The sequence below is a fragment of a genome, unplaced genomic scaffold (genome assembly GCF_019419815.1).
Source record: "Pyrus x bretschneideri cultivar Hongxiangsu unplaced genomic scaffold, Pyrus_bretschneideri_v1 Contig47, whole genome shotgun sequence".
NCBI classification, from domain to species: Eukaryota; Viridiplantae; Streptophyta; class Magnoliopsida; order Rosales; family Rosaceae; genus Pyrus; species Pyrus x bretschneideri.
The window spans coordinates 1,570,672-1,592,104 of NW_025999784.1; the positions used below are offsets into that span (position 1 = coordinate 1,570,672).

General features: G+C 37.2%; 1 protein-coding gene and 1 long non-coding RNA gene across 2 annotated transcripts; one reads left to right on the plus strand and one right to left on the minus strand.

Annotated features, from left to right (window-relative positions):
- Positions 1-836: 836 nt before the first annotated feature.
- LOC103963646 (pleiotropic drug resistance protein 2-like) lies at positions 837-8,578 on the plus strand. The gene is made up of 18 exons (XM_048568094.1): positions 837-1,562; positions 2,425-2,545; positions 2,658-2,746; positions 2,859-2,943; positions 3,028-3,318; positions 3,446-3,536; positions 3,626-4,517; positions 4,613-4,782; positions 4,924-5,027; positions 5,121-5,286; positions 5,387-5,589; positions 5,679-6,011; positions 6,102-6,476; positions 6,721-6,857; positions 6,942-7,166; positions 7,254-7,425; positions 7,508-7,762; positions 8,039-8,578. The coding sequence occupies exons 1-18, from the start codon at positions 1,183-1,185 to the stop codon at positions 8,306-8,308; spliced, it is 4,359 nt and encodes a 1,452-aa protein (XP_048424051.1). The 5' UTR covers positions 837-1,182; the 3' UTR covers positions 8,309-8,578.
- A 10,912-nt stretch (positions 8,579-19,490) lies between these two features.
- On the minus strand, positions 19,491-20,364 carry LOC108867788. Its single transcript, XR_007252204.1, has 4 exons — positions 20,305-20,364; positions 19,959-20,065; positions 19,728-19,853; positions 19,491-19,517 (listed from the first exon to the last, which is right to left on the minus strand). It is a non-coding gene; the product is annotated as an uncharacterized LOC108867788 (long non-coding RNA).
- Between the last annotated feature and the right edge of the window lie 1,069 nt (positions 20,365-21,433).

Sequence of the window (21,433 nt, forward strand, 5' to 3'; positions counted from 1 at the left end):
AATTTTTTATCATATATTTTTAGTTTTAGTTTGTACCCATTTTTAATTTGTAATTTTTTTTAATTTGTACCAATTTTCTTTTCAATTTTAATTTGTACCTATATATTAATTTCTTTTTTGCGCCCATATTTTTTAAAGTTTATTTGTATTTGTACCCATATTTTTTTTTATTTGTACTTTTTATTGTGCTAAATGTACCCATGCTAATTATATGCACCCATTCATGTAAAACTTTTTAATCTTAAAATGTAGTCATTCTTAAATATACCAATTTGTTATATGTAAAATGTACCATTTTTTTTTTATATAAAATCTATTCAATTTTTTTTTCTAATCCATTTTTAAACTTATATGGGTACATTCTTTTTTCTTTGATTTTAAAATGTATCCATATCAAGTTTAATCAAAAAAAATTTACTAATGTTATTAAGCCTAATATCTTTATTTTTTTGTGATTTTGAAGAATGTACCCATGTTTTGATACAATAAGTCTTTTGGTTAATTTTGATGAATTTAGCCATGTTTATATATATATATATATATGCACACACACAATAGTATATTTATATTTTAATATTTTTAATCCCACAAATTATGGATTTTTATTTAAAATTTCATTTATATAAACAACTAAAATTTCTAATTTTTAATTTAAAAAATATAGTAACGTACAAAGAAATAAATTATCACATTAATTTCAAGGACCTCGATAAAAAATTACAAACTAACAAGGTTTCAATTAAAGAATATTGATAGCTAATGACCGCATCCAAAGTCTCCCTAAATATAAGCACTCAACATCAGCACACATGGGAAGCTTCTTAAATTCAAAACCTGCATTGCATCCCCTGCCGGTACATATGAAATTGAAACCCTCACCAAAAATCTCCCAAACCACTCACACTCACTCTCTTTTATTGCCACCAGTGGACCACCGTGGCACGCCGTTTCCTCGACGATGATTAAGTCCCACCACCCCCCACCATTTCTATAAGACCCTGAGTTAATTTAGATCAAAGATAAGCACCTGAGTTTGCTATAATATCCAAAGCACCGGCACAGTTCAGTTAATATAACGAACTCTCAGTTGTCGTTGCTTCCTTTTACCACGATTTTATGAGCAACGTGGCAAATAATCGATAAGTTGGACACAAGCAAAAGCTGTGTTGAATTAGATCAAAAATGGCGGCCACTTCGGTGAGAGACGATCTGGCCCAGTCGACCAGCGGCCGGAGAAGCTTGGGGTTGGGAAGCAAGAGGAGCTGGGCGTCCACAAGTTTCGGTGAAGTGTGGCAGGCGCCGCCGGATGTGTTCAACAGGAGTGGGCGGCAGGATGAGGAGGAGGAGCTGCGGTGGGCGGCGATCGAGCGGCTGCCGACGTATGACAGGTTGAAAAGAGGGATGCTGAGGCGGGTGCTGGACAATGGGAGGGTGGTGACTGATGAGGTGGACGTGACGAAGCTGGGAATGCAGGACAGGAAGCAGTTGGTGGAGAGTATATTGAAGGTTGTGGGAGATGATAACGAAAGGTTCTTGAGAAGCCTTAGGGACAGAACTGATAGGTTTGAAACTCTTTCTTTCTTTTCTTTTTTAGTAGAAAGCGATATTATGAACTACTCAAATTTACAGAGGATTCAAATTTGAGTGTATGGGCGGTCACGGACTGTCCTAGTGAACTGGCCTAATCTACGAAACTTTGTCTTGAAAATCATATATTTGCTTTCTTAAAAACTAGGAAATTAAGAGTCAGTTTGGGATTGCTTTTGTTTTGTTTTTGTTTTTGTTTTTTTTTTAAAACATTTGGTAAATTTTAATAGGAAAAATATATAATTGTATATAGCGGCAAAAATGAACATGGGAGTAGGGGTGGGGGTGGTGGTGGTGGTGGTGATGGTGACATCAATGTTGGGGGTATGATAGTGGTGGTGCCAATTGTGGGGTGTGGTGGTTGGAGTGTAGAGGTAGCAATTGTGCTAGGGAAGACCGTAGCGGTGGTGATGCCGTTTGTGGTCTTGGTGGCAGTTGGGGTGGTCACTTTATTCTTCAAGGGATAAAATGTGTGTAGAAAGATAAATAATATCATTTTTAAATAACTAATGAGAATATTACAAGAATTGAAATTATTCATTAAAAACTCAACTCCACTTTTTATGAAAGCAACATGAAGATTGCTTTTATAAGTTGTTGTTTGGAGACTATTGATTTTAAAATAAACAAAATATTTTATTTTTACCATTACATTTTTACTACTTGACTTTAAAGTAAAGCAACTTTTGGTATCTTTTCAAAAAAAAAAAAAACAACTTTTGGTATTAAAAAAAAAAAAAAGAAAAACCAAACCGAGCTAATATTTTTTTGGTTTTTTTAGGATTTTTTTTAATGTTTTAATGTTTTGGGTTTTGTTAATTTTTGTGATTTTTGTAGTGTGGGGATCGAAATTCCGAAGATTGAAGTCCGATATGAGAACTTGTCTATAGATGGGGATGTGTATGTTGGGAGCAGAGCATTGCCTACTCTACTTAATGCTACCTTGAACACCATTGAGGTTTGATTTCTCTTGGTTTAACTAATTTTATGCAAAACTAATTTTTCTTGCTTAACTTTTTAAATTTCTTTAAATTATTATCTTTTCAAGATATTAGTTTTTTGAGTTGTAGAGTGTTCTGGGATTAATAAAGCTTGCTCCATCAAAAAAGAGAAAGATCCAGATACTTAAAGATGTCAGTGGAATCATCAGACCTTCCAGGTATGAAATTACATCAGCTGTTTAGTTTTGTGTTGGGGATGGGGTTCGAACTCGGAACCTTGGGTGCATAGGTGAATGCTCTCAACAGTTAACTGATTTGATAATTTCCCAGGATGACCCTACTTTTGGGTCCTCCAGGTGCAGGCAAAACTACCTTGTTACTAGCACTTGCAGGAAAGCTTGATGATGATCTAAGAGTGAGATTTTTTTCGGTCTAAATTTTTTAATTAGTGTGCATAATTAAACTTTTTTATTGATATTACTTCGAAAATGATGAGCAGGTTTTTGGGAAAGTCACATATTGTGGCCATGAACTGCATGAGTTTGTTCCTAGAAGAACATGTGCTTACATTAGTCAGCATGATCTTCACTGTGGAGAAATGACAGTGAGAGAGACGTTGGATTTCTCGGGACGTTGTTTAGGTGTCGGAACTCGATACCAAATGCTGGTTGAACTCTCAAGAAGAGAGAAAGAAGCCGGAATCAAGCCAGACCCCGAGATTGATGCATTCATGAAAGCCACCTCAGTCTCAGGCCAGAAGACTAGTTTGGTCACAGATTATGTTCTCAAGGTTTGTGACTGCCTTCATTTTTTAAGACAAACGATTTTCGCACACCTCTGTTTATTTCTGTCCCTTAAATCTCTATTGGATTATGATTTTTGGAAAATCTGACTAATTAGTATATAAGTTTTTACAGATACTTGGATTGGATACCTGTGCTGATATCTTGGTTGGTGATGATATGAGGAGGGGTATTTCCGGTGGCGAGAAAAAACGCGTGACCACCGGTACATTTTTTCGCACCATGCTATTAATTTTGTTTATCAAATCTTCTTATAATTATGGTTTAGGGACTAATTGATTGAACAATGTGTAGGGGAGATGTTGGTAGGACCAGCAAAGGTTCTTCTGATGGATGAAATATCAACAGGGTTAGACAGTTCCACAACTTTTCAGATATGCAGATACATGAGGCAATTGGTTCACATAATGGATGTTACCATGGTCATCTCTCTTCTGCAGCCTGCGCCGGAGACATTTGAGCTCTTTGATGACCTAATCCTGCTTTCGGAAGGGCAGATCGTGTACCAAGGTCTGCGCGAGAGTGTCCTCGAGTTCTTCGAACACATGGGATTCAAGTGCCCGGAGAGGAAAGGAGTTGTTGATTTTTTGCAAGAAGTGACATCCAGGAAGGACCAAGAGCAGTATTGGTTAAAAAAAGGTCAACCTTATAGATATATTTCGGTTCCTGAGTTTGTGGAGGCCTTCAACTCTTTTCGAATTGGCCAACAGCTTGTAGCTGATCTCGGAGTTCCTTACGAGAAGTCCAGAGCTCATCCGGCTGCATTGGTCACAAAGAAGTATGGCATTTCACACTGGGAATTGTTCAAGGCATGTTTTTCGAGGGAGTGGCTGCTAATGAAGCGCAATTCGTTCGTGTACATATTTAAGACCACGCAGATAACGATAATGTCATTGATCGCCTTGACTGTGTTCCTTAGAACAGAAATGCCTGTGGGGACAGTAAAAGATGGAGGGAAATTTTTCGGAGCACTGTTCTTCAGTCTGATCAATGTGATGTTTAATGGTATGGCAGAACTGGCAATGACTGTTTTCAGACTTCCTGTTTTTTATAAGCAGAGGGATTTCTTGTTTTATCCTGCATGGGCTTTCGGATTACCAATTTGGGTCCTTAGGATCCCGCTTTCGTTCATGGAATCTGGGATTTGGATCATTCTTACCTATTACACCATTGGATTTGCGCCAGCATGCTAGCAGGTAAATAGTAATGTTCACAGTTTTCGGTTTCCATCTTATAAATTTATATCCTTCCGGATTAACAACTCACATGATTTTTTCTTCACTGCTCCAGATTTTTCAAACAGTTATTGGCATTCTTTGGCATACATCAGATGGCTCTATCCCTCTTTCGGTTCATTGCTGCACTTGGAAGAACACAAGTTGTTGCCAACACGCTTGGTGTTTTTACCTTGCTAATGGTATTCGTTCTGGGAGGATTTATTGTTTCCAAAAGTAAGTAATCGATCTTATATCTAACTTTACCATGTTAATGTAGTTAAAGCAAGTTGTTAGCATGCTTAAATTTGTTCCAAATTTCTTGAAAATTTCCAATTCTTTATGATTGTTTAGTTTCTAGGCTATTTTTCTTTGCAGATGACCTTGAGCCTTGGGTGCTATGGGGCTGCTACATTTTCCCTATGATGTATGGACAGAATGCGATCGTCATGAATGAATTCCTTGACAAAAGATGGAGCGCAGTTAAATCTCACTGTGGTTTGATAGTCTTCAGTTCATGATTTTTCGTTCCATAAAAACACCTTCATCTAATCAATTCTTATCTTCTTTTGCAGCCAAATACAGATCCAAGAATTAACGCAACTACAGTTGGGGAAGTCCTCCTCAAGTCTAAAGGATTCTTCACAGATGAATACTGGTTTTGGATATGTATTGGAGCACTATTTGGTTTTTCTCTCATCTTCAACATTTTGTTCATTGCAGCATTGACTTTTCTGAACCGTAAGTTCATCTCATTTTGAAGCTTTACTCTCTTTTCTTAACGGAATAAAGTTTCGGAGCTGACACACCCGCATTTTCTTTTTTGGAAAACCATAAGCAGCTCTCGGGGATGAAAAAGCTGTCGTATCTGATGAAGAAAGTGGAGGAAAGAGAAAGAAGTCGTTAAGTGAAGAAATGACAGTGAAAAGTTCTTCAGAAATTGTTGGTGATTCAGATCATGCACCAAAGAAAGGAATGGCTTTGCCCTTCCAACCCCTTTCGCTTGTGTTTAACCATGTGAACTACTTCGTGGATATGCCCTCTGTAAGTTATTCATTTTAGACATTTTATTCCGGATGCTTTACATACTCATTTTGATCAACAAATACACTTCTATCGATTACTGATTCCAGGAAATGAAGACTCATGGAGTTGAAGAAGATCGCCTTCAATTACTACGAGATGTCTGTGGTGCTTTTAGACCCGGAATATTGACAGCCCTTGTAGGTGTTAGTGGAGCTGGAAAAACAACTCTTATGGACGTATTGGCAGGTAGAAAGACTGGTGGGTATATCGAAGGGACCATTAACATATCTGGTTATCCAAAGAACCAAGAAACATTTGCTCGTGTCAGTGGTTATTGTGAACAGAATGACATCCATTCTCCACATGTTACTGTCTATGAATCTCTCTTGTATTCAGCCTGGCTCCGTCTTGCTTCTGATGTAAATACACAAACACGAAAGGTATGTTGCACTGGAATCTTTCCTTTCTTCATGAAATCCTATTTTCAATCTTCTCGAGTACCAAAAGTTTCTTCCTTAATGGTGATATAGATGTTTGTTGAAGAAGTCATGGCTTTGGTTGAGCTTAATCCACTAAGGGATTCTCTTGTTGGCCTCCCGGGAATAGATGGTCTTTCAACAGAACAAAGGAAGAGACTAACCATAGCTGTGGAGCTGGTTGTTAACCCCTCTATCATTTTTATGGATGAACCGACATCTGGTCTTGATGCCAGGGCTGCTGCTATCGTCATGCGTACTGTGAGAAACACGGTGGACACAGGTAGAACTGTTGTCTGCACAATTCACCAGCCAAGCATTGATATTTTTGAAGCTTTCGACGAGTTACTTCTGATGAAACGTGGAGGGCAAATCATTTATGGTGGACCCCTTGGCTGCCATTCTCACAAGCTTGTAGAGCATTTTAAAGTGAGTTTTCCCTTCAGTTCTTATTTCTTTTACGTCTTTCACTAGTGATTTTAGAGAAGTGGTTTCCGCACGTGCATTTTCTCTCTTGCACACCCCTGTTTATTTGTAGTCTTTACATTGAGTAAATCAAAGGAGAATCAAGTGACAAAAATAAACGAGGTGTGCAGAAGAAGAAAATGCATGTGGGGAAGTCATTTCCTGTGATTTTAATGCAGTCTCGACTCGTATATTTAACCTTCTACAGGCCATCCCGGGTGTGACCAAGATCAAGGATGGTTGTAATCCTGCTACATGGATGCTGGATGTCACTGCTCCTGCCGTTGAAGCTCAACTTGATGTGGACTTTGCAGACATTTACGCAAACTCCTTGCTTACAAGTAAGTGTCGCAATATCTTTATCAATCGGGTATTCTATGATTTCTAGTTTTAAGATTCTCACTCTTCCTCTTGATGTTCTTTTAGGAGAAACCAGGAGCTTATAAAAGAGCTTAGTACACCGGCTCCCGGGTCCAAAGATCTCTACTTTCCAACCAAATACTCCCAACCTTTCTCTATTCAGTGCAAAGCTTGTTTCTGGAAAATGTATTGGTCTTATTGGAGAAACCCTCAGTACAATGCCATCCGATTCTTCATAACCATTGTCATCGGTGTCTTATTTGGTATTATCTTCTGGCAGAAGGGACAACAGACGTAAGATCTGGTTTGTTAACTGCATAATTGACGAAATCATGTTATTAGCATCTCTATTTAATATAAATGAAAGTTTTCTTGTAACAGAGCCCAACAACAAGATCTGATGAACCTTTTGGGAGCCTTGTTTGCTGCTGTGCTTTTCCTTGGAGCCACGAATGCTTCTGCGGTCCAATCTGTTGTTGCCATTGAAAGAACAGTTTTTTACCGTGAAAGAGCTGCCGGGATGTATTCTGAACTGCCTTATGCATTTTCTCAGGTAATATATAAAATTGACAAATTCCTCAGAGACTTGTTGTACACATCATATTACTTGATTGACAAGTTTTCTTTTTTTGCAGGTGGCTATAGAGACAATCTATGTTGCAATCCAAACATTCATATATACACTTCTCCTCTACTCCATGATTGGATTTGAGTGGAAAATCGGCAAATTCTTATGGTTTTACTACTATATCCTAATGTGCTTCATCTACTTCACCATGTACGGCATGATGGTCGTTGCACTGACTCCAGGCTATCAGATTGCTGCCATTGTCATGTCATTCTTCCTCATTATCTGGAACTTGTTTTCTGGCTTCCTCATTCCAAGACCGGTACGTGATATCAAAATTAAGGGCCTATTCAGGATTGCCTCTGGGATGGATGAAACGTCTACCATAGAAGCGGTTTCTAGAGAAACACCTGCCATATGGTTCTTTAAGAAGCACTTATGACAAAATCTTTTATAAGTAAAATTGCTTTTTGCCAAATCAATCCCTAAATAACCCTAAATACGCGATCGATGCTCATTGTTTCCGTTTAACCACACTATATGAAAGTCCATAGTTTCAAAAATCCACATTAACTTTGAATGTCTATCTGTGTTGTAGCAAATACCAATCTGGTGGAGGTGGTACTACTGGGCTTCCCCTGTGGCTTGGACACTTTATGGCCTTGTGATGTCCCAACTGGGTGACAAGAATGTTGACATTGTCCTTCCTGGATATGGCACCATGCCATTGAAGATGTTCCTCAAAGATGCCTTCGGTTTTGAGTATGATTTCCTTCCTGCCGTCGCCGCCGCACACGTCGGTTGGGTTCTCCTTTTCTGCTTTGTGTTTGCCTATGGCATCAAGTTCCTTAACTTCCAAAGGAGATAAAGAAAGAACCAAATTTACATACTACTGCAAATCGACTTAGAAAGTCTTGGAGAGTGTTAAGATTAGCATTTTGTAAGTAATGGAGGAAAACCAACCAAAACTGTTTTCCCTATTGTATTCTTTTGTACGAGTGTTACTTGTACGAAAAACATAGCTGAAGCTGAGTGTTTGATATTAAATAAGGTCGTATTATATTTGCAGCTCGTATGTAAAACTGTTGGATAACAGTTACTCTAATTAGGATATTGAAAGGAAAATATTGCATGCTCATATAGCTTGTGTCTTTTATCTGAAGTCTATTATCTAACAACATGCGATGACATATAGTTTGTGTTTGAAATGTAGCCTGGTTACGAACGACTCTTCTGTTTAAGATGCATGCAGCCCCGAGACCATAACTTTGCCACCACATGCGTTTGCCGAGTTCCTAAGCATCTGAGGGAGGAGAAGGTTATCGAGTGTGTGCATTGTGGCTGTAGGGGCTGTGCCAGCGGAGATTGAATAATGGTTGGGTCTGTTCTTCAAAATGTAATTCTAATGATGCTTGAATCGGGTTATCCTTGGTACTATTGGAAGTGATGTACTGGACGTGATGTACAGGCTCAAGTTGCTTCTTTAACTCACAATCACATGTGTGAGTTGCAGCCGCCACTTTTCTACTTGTTCCTTAATTTGCTCCTTAATTGCTGGGTTTGTGTTTCATTGTAACTTGTAACTAGGATTAGCTCTCCTTGAAACTTGTAATTAGGGTTAACTAGTTTATTCTTTGGTTCTTTATGTGGCCTGTTACCAGGCTTTGTCCACTGGCCTTTAAGTTACTCTCGAGCTCTCTATAAGAGCTTCTTTCTTGTACTTTACTTCACATGATGAAATACACAAATAGTTAAAACTAAAAATTCAAGATGGTATCAGAGCAAGAACAATAGGGTCATGCATCTGTTGCTTTCCTTTCCGCTCATTTTTCTTTCTGTTCATCATTTGTTGAGATGGCAAAAGACAATCCATTCGGTTCTGAGGCTACAAGTTCCTCAACCTCAATACCAACCAACATGATTCACGGGGAGATCAATCCAAACCAACGGCTGTGCTCAGTATTGTTAAACGAGTTCAATTATTTGCCTTGGTCGTGAGCCGTCTCTCTTGCCCTAGGAGGAAGATTGAAGCTAGGGTACATAAATGGAACCATCAATCCTCTAGAATCCACCTCACTCTCTTTTGATGCATGGCACTCAAATGATCAGCTTGTAATGTTTTGGATTCTTAACTCGATGGAGCCCAAATTTTGGAACTCTTCAGCTATTTAGGATCTTCACACCTACTATGGGAATCTGTCAAGGAAATGTATGGAAGCCAAAACAATGCTGCTCGTGTATTTGAACTGAAAAAGAGCCTCGCTGACCTAAAGCAAGCTGACCAATCATTCGTTCAACATCTTGGAAGCATGAAGTCTATGTGGAATGAGCTGGATCTATATCGTCCACACACAACCGAATCCGTTGTGCTCTTGAAGAAGGGCTGATGAAGATAAAGTGTTTCAACTATTGGCAAGCTTGGGAGCTGAGTATGAAGATCTTCATAGTCATTTGCTAATGACTTCAGAGTTACCATCATTCATCAGCGTGTGTCATGCAGTTTAAAGGGAAGAAACTCGAAGAAAGGTACTGCATATTGAGCCCAAGTCTAGTTCTGAGGCTAGGGCTTTCACTAGTAACCACAAAATCTCTAGTGCAAGATTTTTCAATGGGAAGAAGGCTGACTGGAAGTGCACATCTTGTAACACTAAGGGGCACCTACGGGAAAAATGTTGGATCTTACATCCTGAGTTAAAACCTAAGTTTGGCAAGGAAGGGAAAATGATCAAAGATGGGAAAGGGTTTGCTCTAAAAGCCTCCATGCAACTAGTTGTTCAGCTGATGAGATGGCAAACTTCACGTCAAATCCAATTTCCTTGATTAATGAATTTGCTGCCTTTTCAAAGAAAGAACGGGACCACTGAGAATGAAAAGATGATCACGGAAAACCCCACGGCCATGCTTGGAAAATTTGCTAGTTTTTTGTCAGGTTCAGATACCACATAACACACAACAATATCCCAGGTATTATCAGTGCACTATCCACTGCTCTCAATGTACATCTTACACATGATTTTTGGATTATAGACTCAGGTGCCACTGATCATATAACAAATAAAACATCCTGTCTACATGAGTTTCAAAAATTAACTAATCTTACTCATGTATCTGTAGCTAATGGTAAAGGGGAACCTATTCTAGGAAAAGGAAAAATTAGGTTGATGGGTAATGATGTAGAGTCCACTACACTTTACGTACCTTCATTTCCTTTCCAGCTTTTGTCCATAGGAAAAATCACGCAAACTTTGGACTGCCTTGCCATATTTTCTCCTCATAACGTTGTGTTTCAGGATCGAGTCACTCAGAAGAAGATTGGTGAAGGGTACTTCTTAGATGGCTTATACTACCTCTCAATGAAGTTCAATCTTGTTAAGGAACCCATTGCCAACCTAAGTCATGCCCAGGAGTACCAAATTTGGCACCAACATCTTGCTCATCCTTCAGAATCAGTGATGTCTAAGTTATTTCCAAATTTTTGTAAAAACACACATGAGTGTGAGATTTGTCAATTGTCAAAATCCACTAGGCTGCCTTTTGTACCATCTCAGTCTAGAACCAACAAGCTTTTTGAAGTTGTACACTCAAATATTTAGGGACCTTCTCGTGTTGAGTCATTCCATGGGTATAAATATTATGCCACATTTATTGATGACTATTCTAGGGTTACCTGGGTGTATCTTTTAAAGTTTAAAAGTGATCTTTTTGAAGCTTTCAAAGACTTTCACAAATTAATAACAAATCAATTCTCCTCAAAACTACATACCTTAAGGTCAGATAATGGCACCGAGTATACATCCAATAACATGTCCAATTACTTGAGCAATCATGGTATCTTGCATCAAACTAGCTATGTTGGTACACCATAACAAAACGGTGTAGCTGAAAGAAAGAATAGGGATTTGTTGGAGAAAACAAGGTCTCTTATGTTTCAGATGTAAGTTCTTAAGAGATTTTGGTCCCAAGCACTTCTCACTGCAACCTACATCATTAATAGACTTCCAACTCGTGTGTTGAATGCCAAGTCACCTTTTGAAGTCATGAAAGGAAGAACCGTGGATTTGACGCATCTCAGGCTCTTTGGATGTACTTGTTATGTTCACATCCAAGCTACTCATCGTGACAAACTAGAACCTAAAGCTGTCAAATGTGCGTTTATGGGGTACTCTAGTTCTCAAAAGGGATACAAATGTTATAACTCACACACTAGGAAGCTTACTGTCTCTAGGGATATTCGGTTTAATGAACTCACTCCTTTCTTTCACAAGGATTCTGAGAATAATCCTCAGGGGGAGAGTCTAATGGACACTTTTCCACTGCCTACTCCTGGAGAACTTCATGCAAACCCCCCAAACTCTATCACAAATTCCTACATTGATGAGGTGGTCAGTGAAGAAGTACTTAGTGCTCCAGCACCTCAAGCTGTAACTCCACAATCTGTGGTAGCTCTAAGAAGGAACCCTGCTAGAGATCGACATCCTCCATGAAGGTTACAAGAGTACTTACACACTTCGCAAGTTACCCTATCTTTGAAGCTATTACTTACCAAAAATTGTCAGCATCACATGCATTATTTCTCAACCAATTGTCAAACAATCTTGAGCCAAGAAGTTTTCAAGAAGCTGTGTGTACAACTGTGTGGCAAAATGCCATGCATGAAGAGCTCAAAGCATTGGCTAAAAATCAAACTTGGAGTGTGGTTGATCTTCCCACAGGTAAGAAGGCTGTAGGGAGTAGATGGATATACAAGACCAAATTCAATTCCAATCATACCATTGAGAGACACAAGGCTCAATTGGTAGCCCGGTCACACAAACCTATGACATTGATTACAAGGAGACTTTTGCCCCGGTTGCCAAAATGAACACAGTGAGGGTGTTGCTATCAGTGGCAGTCAATCATGAGTGGCCCTTGTTTCAAATGGATGTAAAAAATGCTTTCCTCCATAGTGACCTTGAAGAAGAGGTGTACATGAAGCTACCTCATGGACATCCACGAGAAGGTGAACCTCACAAAGTTTGCAAGCTCCATAAGGCTATATATGGACTCAAACAATCTTCTTGAGCTTGGTATTCCAAACTGAGCTCAGTTCTTGAAGCTGCAAGGTTCAAACGAAGTCATGCTGACTCCTCCCTATTTGTTCGCAGTGGTGTCCTAGGCAAGCTTGTTGTGCTTATATATGTTGATGATCTTATACTTACGGGGGACAATGTGAATGAAATCCAGGCTCTTAAGTGCTCACTACATCAACAATTTGCCATTAAAGACTTAGGAGTCTTGAAATACTTCCTTGGCATTGAGTGTTGGAAATGTGCCCTAAAACCAATCATATGATGATACTTTACGGACATTTCAAACTAATGTAGTTCATTTCAAACTAATGTAGTTTAAATGTAAAGGGCAAAGATTATTGTTTGAGCCGTCTAATATAAATGTTATATGCTTAAACGATAAGTCCAAGGAATATGTGATTGGAAGAATGCGATCTAAAGAAGTTAGATTCATGAGACCATTCTTTCGTTGACACATCCTAAACGTTCCTGATCATAGGATTGTCAATTGGGCATTGACAGTCCGTTAAGATCAGTACGTGCTATGTCTTCTCTCAGGGAGAGTGACTAGTCTCGAGTCATTGGTGTGTGTGACATCAAGACAAGTACGTAGGTGCTCAATAGAGAATGAGTTCACTGGACACGATCAACGAAGAGTTCTCATATTCATGTCACATGAGAACTCATGGTTGGGATAATGCAAATTAGTCTTTTGACCTGAGGCATCACAGTTGTCTTGTGGTTAGGTCCTTAATCTTTGATTATGTCAACGTCACTCTATCAGGGTGTCCACGGCATCGTTGGGGTTAAGCCACTTAGCCATGGAGGCAAGTGAATGCGCAACAAGGGATCTCTAACCTTCAAACTGTTTGAGGGAGAATACTCTATGATATGATTTAGAATCTCTGGCCAGAGTATGAATGAGATGTTGGAATGCGTTCCAGATCACATTCAAGGTAATCATATAAGTACAGGATTCACATTGGATAGTAGACATGAATAAACTATCAAACCAAACAATGTGGTCAAGAGTATTGTATTAGAGAAAGACCGTATTGCATTTGTAATCCTAAACTGAATAGGTTCTCCACCTCTTCTGATTAGCTTGGGTAACCATGATATGCTGCTAGGTGTCACTCATGGTTTGTGGAAGCCCTAAAAGTGTATTATCACTAATGGGAGAATTGAAAGTAAGTTTCAATTCACAATCGATTTGAAAGAGTTTGAATCGCCTACTGCCTCGCTAAAAGGAACCTAATGGATCGTACACCGTGTAAGGTAGAGTTTGAAGATTCAACGGAGATGAGTAAGAATAATTAAATGGTTTAATTATTTATGGCAAGGATTAATTAATATGATTATTAATCAAACGAATAAGTTCGTTGAAGACCTCGGGATAGTTTTGGACCTTAAGGCCCAATGGGCTTCGAACGTCAAGTCCATTGACTTAAGTTGTATGACAACTTAATGAATAATGATTCACAAAGGCCCAAATAGCCCAATAAATCCCCTTAGGCCGGCCATTTAGAGGAGGGTAGTGAACTTGGCTTAATTGCAAGTTTGCCACTCCATTGTGAGGTGGTATAAAGACATCTTTATAGCCATTTCATCCTTAGGGTTTTCTAGGGAGTAAAGATGAGAACACAAAAACCTCCCTTTGCTCTCAAAGAGGCCGGCCAATCTAGAGGGGAATAGCTAGCAATCTTACTTCCTCTAGGTCACTCATTTCTTCTACAATATACCTTGGTGTGGAGACTTAGAGGTTCTCAATTTTGGGAACTTGGAGAAACCTTTTCATCCATCCAAATCCATGGATCTAAGATGCAAGGAATGAAGGCCCTCTCTTTGGGTGATTAGCCTTTGCTTATGCAAAGAGGAATCTACAAAGGTATTGATTTCTCAACTCACTTTGTTTTGAGTTGAGTCTTGATTCACCTATCTACTAGGCTTTGAATTTCATGGGTAAATGTTTTGTTTTAAGTGCATACAAGCATGATTCCGCCTTTAATTGTTAATTGCATGCTATTGATGTTGCTTAAATGAACATGTTTTTCACAAATTTTCCTTCATTGAGATGGCCACTTCTTCCAAGGGGTTATTCTTAAATCAAAGGAAGTATATAGTTGATCTTCTTGATGAAGCACACATGCTTGAGTGTAAACTAGCTCGCACTCCCGTTGCTAGCAAACTTCAGTTGGATGCCAAAGGTGAGCCTCTCTCCAATCCTGTTGTTTATCAGTGCTTGGTTGGAAACTTATTTACCTCACGATTACTCGGCCTGACATTGCTTACTCAGTGAACCTTGTCAGTTAGTTTAGGCACTCCCCCACATCAGTTCATTGGGAGATTGTCAAGAGAATACTTAGATATCTTAAAGGTTCAGTCGGTAGAGGCATACTCCTGAAGAAAAATGGGTCCAATCACATCATGGCATACACTGATGCTGATTGGGCGGGGAATGCTCTTGATCGGAAGTCCACCACTGGGTTTTGTACTTTTGTTGGAGGTAACCTTGTTACTTGGAAGAGTAAGAAACAGACCGTGGTTGCAAGATACAATGCTGAAGCTGAATATAGAGCCATGACAGCAGCAGCTTGCGAACTCATATGGTTGAAGAGTCTTCTATTTGATCTTGGCTTCACCAGCAAAGAACCAATGTCGTTGTTTTGTGCCAACCAGGCCGCCATGCATATTGCTTCTAATCTTGTATTTCATGAAAGGACGAAGCACATTGAAGTTGATTGTCATTACATTCGTACACAAGTTCAAACCAATGTCATCAACACTGTGTACACTCGAAGCCATGATTAACTTGCTGATCTCTTCACGAAAGCTCTAGACTCTACATAGTTTCAATGGTTGTTGTGCAAGCTTGGATCCATTAACCCTCTTGATCCATCTTGAGGGGAGTATTGGAAGTGATGTACTGGATATGATGTACAGGCTCAAGTTGCTTCTTCAACTCACAATCACATGTGTGAGTTGCAGCCGCCACTTTTCTACTTGTTCCTTAATTTGCTCCTTAATTGTTGGGTTTGTGTTTCATTGTAACTTGTAACTAGGATTAGCTCTCCTTAAAACTTGTAATTAGGGTTAGCTAGTTTATTCTTTGGTTCTTTATGTGGCCTGTTACCAGGCTTTGTCCACTGGCCTTTAAGTAACTCTCGAGCTCTCTATAAGAGCTTCTCTCTTGTACTTTACTTCACATGATGAAATGCACAAATAGTTGAAACTAAAAATTTAAGAGGTACCATGAGTTGTGGGGAATTTGTAACATGTAGCTGATCGTAATCTTCATGTATCTTGCTATGGATGAGTTTAAAGTGTTCCTAACCGGTTTGTTGTTTTGGAAACTTTGCTCTTGATGAATGATTATGAATTCCGATTGCACATGGATCGTGTGTTCTTTTGATAAGATTGACGATTACTTAAATGTGCTGTAAGGAACTTCTCCCAACATACATCGGAGCAAATCTCCAACAAAGAGATTCAAATTTTAGATGTAAAATCACGTTTAAATATGGTTTTTGCCTACCTCCTCTTGAATTCGTTCTTTATTCTTGGACGCGCAAGGAGGATAGGCTCCTTCAGCAGTGATCTTTTATGGATATATTTTCAGATTGCGAGCAACCGATAGAGGGTAGAGGGCTGGATTTGTGGTCAAAGATTTAACAGCCAGGGATCGAATTGGTGTATACTGTAACACCGGTTAAAAGTATAACTTTATGGAAAGGCCTAAAAGCATCGAGGGAGATAGCAATTGAGTAGCAAAGTTCGCAAATGTGAGGATCTTGAATAGAAAACCCATTGCTAGAAATGGCATTGTTGAGAGTTCCTTTCTCTCAAAGGTTTGAGCCAATGGCAATTAGAGACTGGATGAAAGTCCCAAGTTGTGTGTTGGAATGCTAGGCATGCCGCTATTGGCTCTAATACCAAACTAACACACTCTGAGCCAAAATATCTACCTGGATACCTCGACCGAATTGTGATGGTCGTCACCCGGAAGGTGACCAAGCCATAAAGTGATGGTGATGTGGAAAGTGCTACTAATTTAAACCTAAAGTAACTAATTCTATAATGCATGGAAAGAAAAAAAGTAGTCTCATCTGTAAAAAAATAATTATTTATTACATAAGTTACCGCTACTTCACCGAATTATGGTATTCCCTCCAGTCTTGCATCACAAGTTATTTTAACTTCTAATCAAAAGATTGTGTCATGAGTGGGATACTGACTCGTTCTTGATTCGTTTCTTGTGTTGTAAGTCAAGGACTTGGTATATATTTTTAAGTTGGTTTCACTGTTCATATTTTGTAAAAATAAAGGCCCATAGTTATAAGTCACATAGTATTTTTAGCCTAAACAAGTATCCGAAAAGAAATTGGCTTCACTATAAACATGATTCCAGGTTATGGTAGAGAAAGAAGTTACAGGCCATTAGATGTCTTCAATGATAGCTCAAAGCCAAAGTAAGAGAAAAGAAATCATCAACCAGTGGTATAAGACTCTGTTGTTGTTGTTGGAGCTAACAGAAAGAGACTTGGCAAGAGACCTTAAGAAAAGACATAGAGTTTGGAGCTAACAGAAGATTTAGTGCAAAACCGAGCGCAGTGACATTCCAAGATTTATACAACCAACCCCATTTAGTAAATAAGACTTTGTTGTTATTGTAGCACGTACTACACACATGCATGGATGCCAATTATACAAGTATATATTGGAATCAAGTATATATTTTATTGGCTCTTGAAGCCAATGGTCCTTTAGATTGACATCCTCATTTTGGTATCTGAGAAGTGATCTCTGAGTATGTCCACTGTAAATCATTATGATTATTCCATGAAAAATATGTTAATATGCCAACCCATACTATGAATTATTTTAAGGACAAAATTGGACTAGTTCAGGTTTTTTTTTTTTTGAATAAAATGATATTATCTACATTAAGGGGTGGTGGGGTAGTTAAGTCTTACAATGGGCTAATAATAATGTAATGCAAATTTGCATTTGACGAGAATCGAATCTAAAACCTCTCACATTCAAATGAAGATAAATACCAATAAATTATAATACTGAAGTATTATTATTTCTTTCTTACTTACTTTCTTTCTTTCTTTCTTTCTTTCTGAGCATTTAGAATACTTTCAGTACTCTTGAAACCCTGAGCAAATATTACAGATGGATCAGGCTAGACATTCGAATTGCTTGATCATATGGGGAATTAGCTTTTACTAGAAAGTGTGACCCGTGCGTTGTTGCGGGAAGTGTCACTTGCGTGTTGCTGCGGGATTGAAAATTTTATCACAAATTATGATTAAAACATACAAAAGATAATGCATCCAATGATTGTGGACCTAATAATCATGTAAATGTCATCAAACCAAAGTAAACTTTCATTTAACTAAGTTCTTGGCACTTCAGTTAAATCTGAAGTTTTAAAAAGTAGTTCAATTTGACTAAAATTATACAGAGTGAGGGAAAAAGACAAAACAAATAGTTGCGGAAATGTGTACATTGACACTAATCTTGCAAGTCAAATATGAAAAATGTTAAGAATGTAGAAGCTTAAATTATCCCTAGCATCAGTAGATTAACAATGAAGAAACAAAATTCATACGTTTATATTGATTGTCGCTTGACAATTCAGCATGGGAAAAAATGCAAGAAAAAAATATTGTTAAATATCATGTGAATAAGTGAATAACAGTGAACATTACATATAGCATAACATGAATATGCATGTGCATAGTAAATACTACGCAATAATATGCATAAGCAAACACTAACTATCAATTAACATTTTAATTAACACTTTAAAAAAGTTGTTTTAAGTATAAAAAGATCTAATACAAAGAATAGAACACTAAATATTATAAAAAATAAATCCATATAATATACAAACACAATGATTATGAAAATATATATCATTTGACAATACAAAATCAAGCAATGTCTAAAGATGACAAAAAGCTCCCAAATAGTGTTTTTGACCCAAAAAATAAAGATCCTAGATAGTGTTTCTTACGAAACGTTAGATCATATGCATTGAAACAATTAACAAATTTTCAACGAGCAATACTAAGTGTTTATTACTTAAGATCATTAAGTAATGATTGCTCACCTTTTCATCAACTAGTATATGTGCAGACCTGTATATTTATCAGTTGTCATCAGAACAAGCAGACTTTAATTTTTACTGCCTTTTTATACGGTTATCAGTTCTGATCCAAGTAAACTAAAAAAACCAATTATAATTAAAGATTTATTAGTTATAGGCTAAATCAAACAATGATTGTATCTCAAGAAGTGAAAGATAATTAGTTGTGCCTAGTTTTATGTCAACACTTCATATTACATCCAATTTAACTATTACAAAAATATAGTGACACACTTAACATAAAATTCTGCCAACCATATAACAATAGTAAATCAAGTAAGTAATTTGCAAAAATTAGAAATGTATCATAAAAAGTAAATATCTTATGTCATACGTGTTAAAATGATTAACAAATTCTTAGTCAGTCGTATCTTATTAAGACTCGTGGCTGAGAAAATAAGAAGGGAGAAAGAGAGAAATGAAACATTACCATCTAGTCTCTTTAACTGTGCAAAACTTAAAATTCACATAGTCAACGGCCATACTTGAAACCAATGAATAAAAAATTAATAAAACTTCATCAGAGATTCAGAGTAATAGTTAAAAATTTGGAAGACCCAAATAAAAATCATTTAGCTATAAACAGTATGCAAAAAGTGAAGAAAAAAAATAGAGATGCACTAAGACCATAATTCATGACTGTTATCCAAAATCTCCAAAGTAAACATACAATCAAATATATTCCTCTCTATTTTTCATCTCTCTCCCTGTTATTTAGTATTGTGATAAGGTTATGATAAGCAATTATTTTTCCAAAATTTAATAATAATAAACATCACAGTATAAGTTTAACATGAGAGAAAGAGTCAATCTCTACCTTTGATATGTTGATATTACCATTCCCTTGCATACTTGATCCTTTTTAAGTCCACCTATTGGCAAAATAATAAAGACAAAACTTGTAACACTATTTAAACAAAAAGAGATTTCTCAATCAGAAAAAGCTTCAATTTCAATTAATTTATTTTGTTATCAATGCAATATTGGAACTTGCATTTGGTTCAAAAAAGTAATGTAAATTGATCAAGCAAAAGAAACTAAAAATAGAATCTATACCAATTGGTTTAAAACTGAAATCTCACCTTGTGACATTACCTTATATGTGTTCATTTCCTATTTTTCATCAGACGCATTCTCATTCTCTAGTTTTGAGTTTAATTTTTCTTTCGACTCCCTATGTAGATGGGCTCAACCTCCTTTTGTTTTTCCTAGAATTTTTTCATTGAAATACAAACTTGTGTAAGTGTTTGAAAACCTGTATTGGTTATGGATATTAACAAACTGATAGAGAACTTGTTACATAATATACATACCTGCAGCATTAGTACAGATGAGAAACGATGGGTATCATCAATAGTACTTGTCATCAACATCAACTTATCATCCAAAGCGGCATTTAATTTCTTTTATTCTTCATCATCTATGATATATATGAATAATAGATCTCAAAAGAATGAAAAAAAAAAAACAAACAAAATATGGTCGACATTGCTTTATAATTTCGTATCAATATGGCATGAAAACTTGGTTGATTCATTTGTGAACTAAATTAAAAACAAACTTAAACGATAATTTAGTGATGAGAGGTTGATTATTCAATGATAAACTACATATGCACACCGCTGTCCACTTAAGGTGAGCAATTTGAAGATTCTATACCTCAAGCATCTGGAACCGTACATACAAAAGCGGCAAAAACGATGGCCACTGCTTCCTAAAAATAAAAAAACCAAATCATTTACCCACACTAAAAATCCATATACAACACAACCCCAAAATTATTTATCACCAATTTTCTGTACCAAAATTAATTATCACCAATTTTTTTTTTTTTTACAGAAAATAGATCTGCAAACTAAACACGATCCAAAAAAATTTTAAATTTTGTTCAACAAAAGATATAAGAGGAGGAACATAAATTATATATCTTAATCAGAAGGGGCCTGCAAACTTCTATACAAAAACCATAAAATTCGAACGGCAACGTTTCTTGAAATAAAAAACAACCAAATCATACACCCACACTAAAAATCCAAACTCATAAACCATGAACACTTCTCCCTGGAAATAAAAAACAACCAAATCACAACCCATACTAAAAACCCAAACAGACAAAGGAAACCCCAATAATTAATCATCCCACCAAAAACGAAACAGGACCAAAAAAAAATTAAAAATTCTGTTGGAAAAAGATTTAAGAACAAAAATATAAATTATATACCTCACCCAGAAAGGGCTTGCAAGCTTGTACAATAAAACCTTAAAATTCAAAGACCAATGTTTCCTGCAACAAAAAATGAAATCAGATCAAACATCCACACACAAAGTACGAAAAAAATTAAGAAAACGCTCAACACAAAACGGCAAGACTTGAATTTTACACTAATCAATTAAAAAAAAATTTCTTGCTAACCAAACAGAAAATAAGATGCGGATGAAGCAACACACCTAAAACGGCGGGATTGGTTTCTGGAAAACAGCCAAAAAAATCCAAAATGCCTTTCTAGACGACGGAATCAAAATCGAAACGGAGAGACAGACGAAGAGATGGAGAGAGCAAATGAAAAGGAAAAGAGACGGAACAAAATGGAAGACATTTCACCACCAAATTTCAACAACGAAGTAACAAAGCACAAAAAAAAAAAAAAAAAGTCAAATATTTGGCTTTTGGGTAGTTGAGAAGAAGTGAGATTTAATTACCTGTCAAAGGCTAAATTGGGAGCACGATGGCGCGGCCAAGAGATTGAACAGATGAGGAAGCAAAGATCGAACAAATCTCATGAAGCGA

Bases quoted from the DNA above. Each gene is read 5' to 3' on its own strand.
- LOC103963646 (XM_048568094.1), top strand. From the start codon at position 1,183: ATGGCGGCCACTTCGGTGAGAGACGATCTGGCCCAGTCGACCAGCGGC. The intron at 7,167-7,253 runs GTAAGATCTGGT...TTCTTGTAACAG, and splicing joins TGGCAGAAGGGACAACAGAC to AGCCCAACAACAAGATCTGA. The intron at 7,426-7,507 runs GTAATATATAAA...CTTTTTTTGCAG, and splicing joins TGCCTTATGCATTTTCTCAG to GTGGCTATAGAGACAATCTA.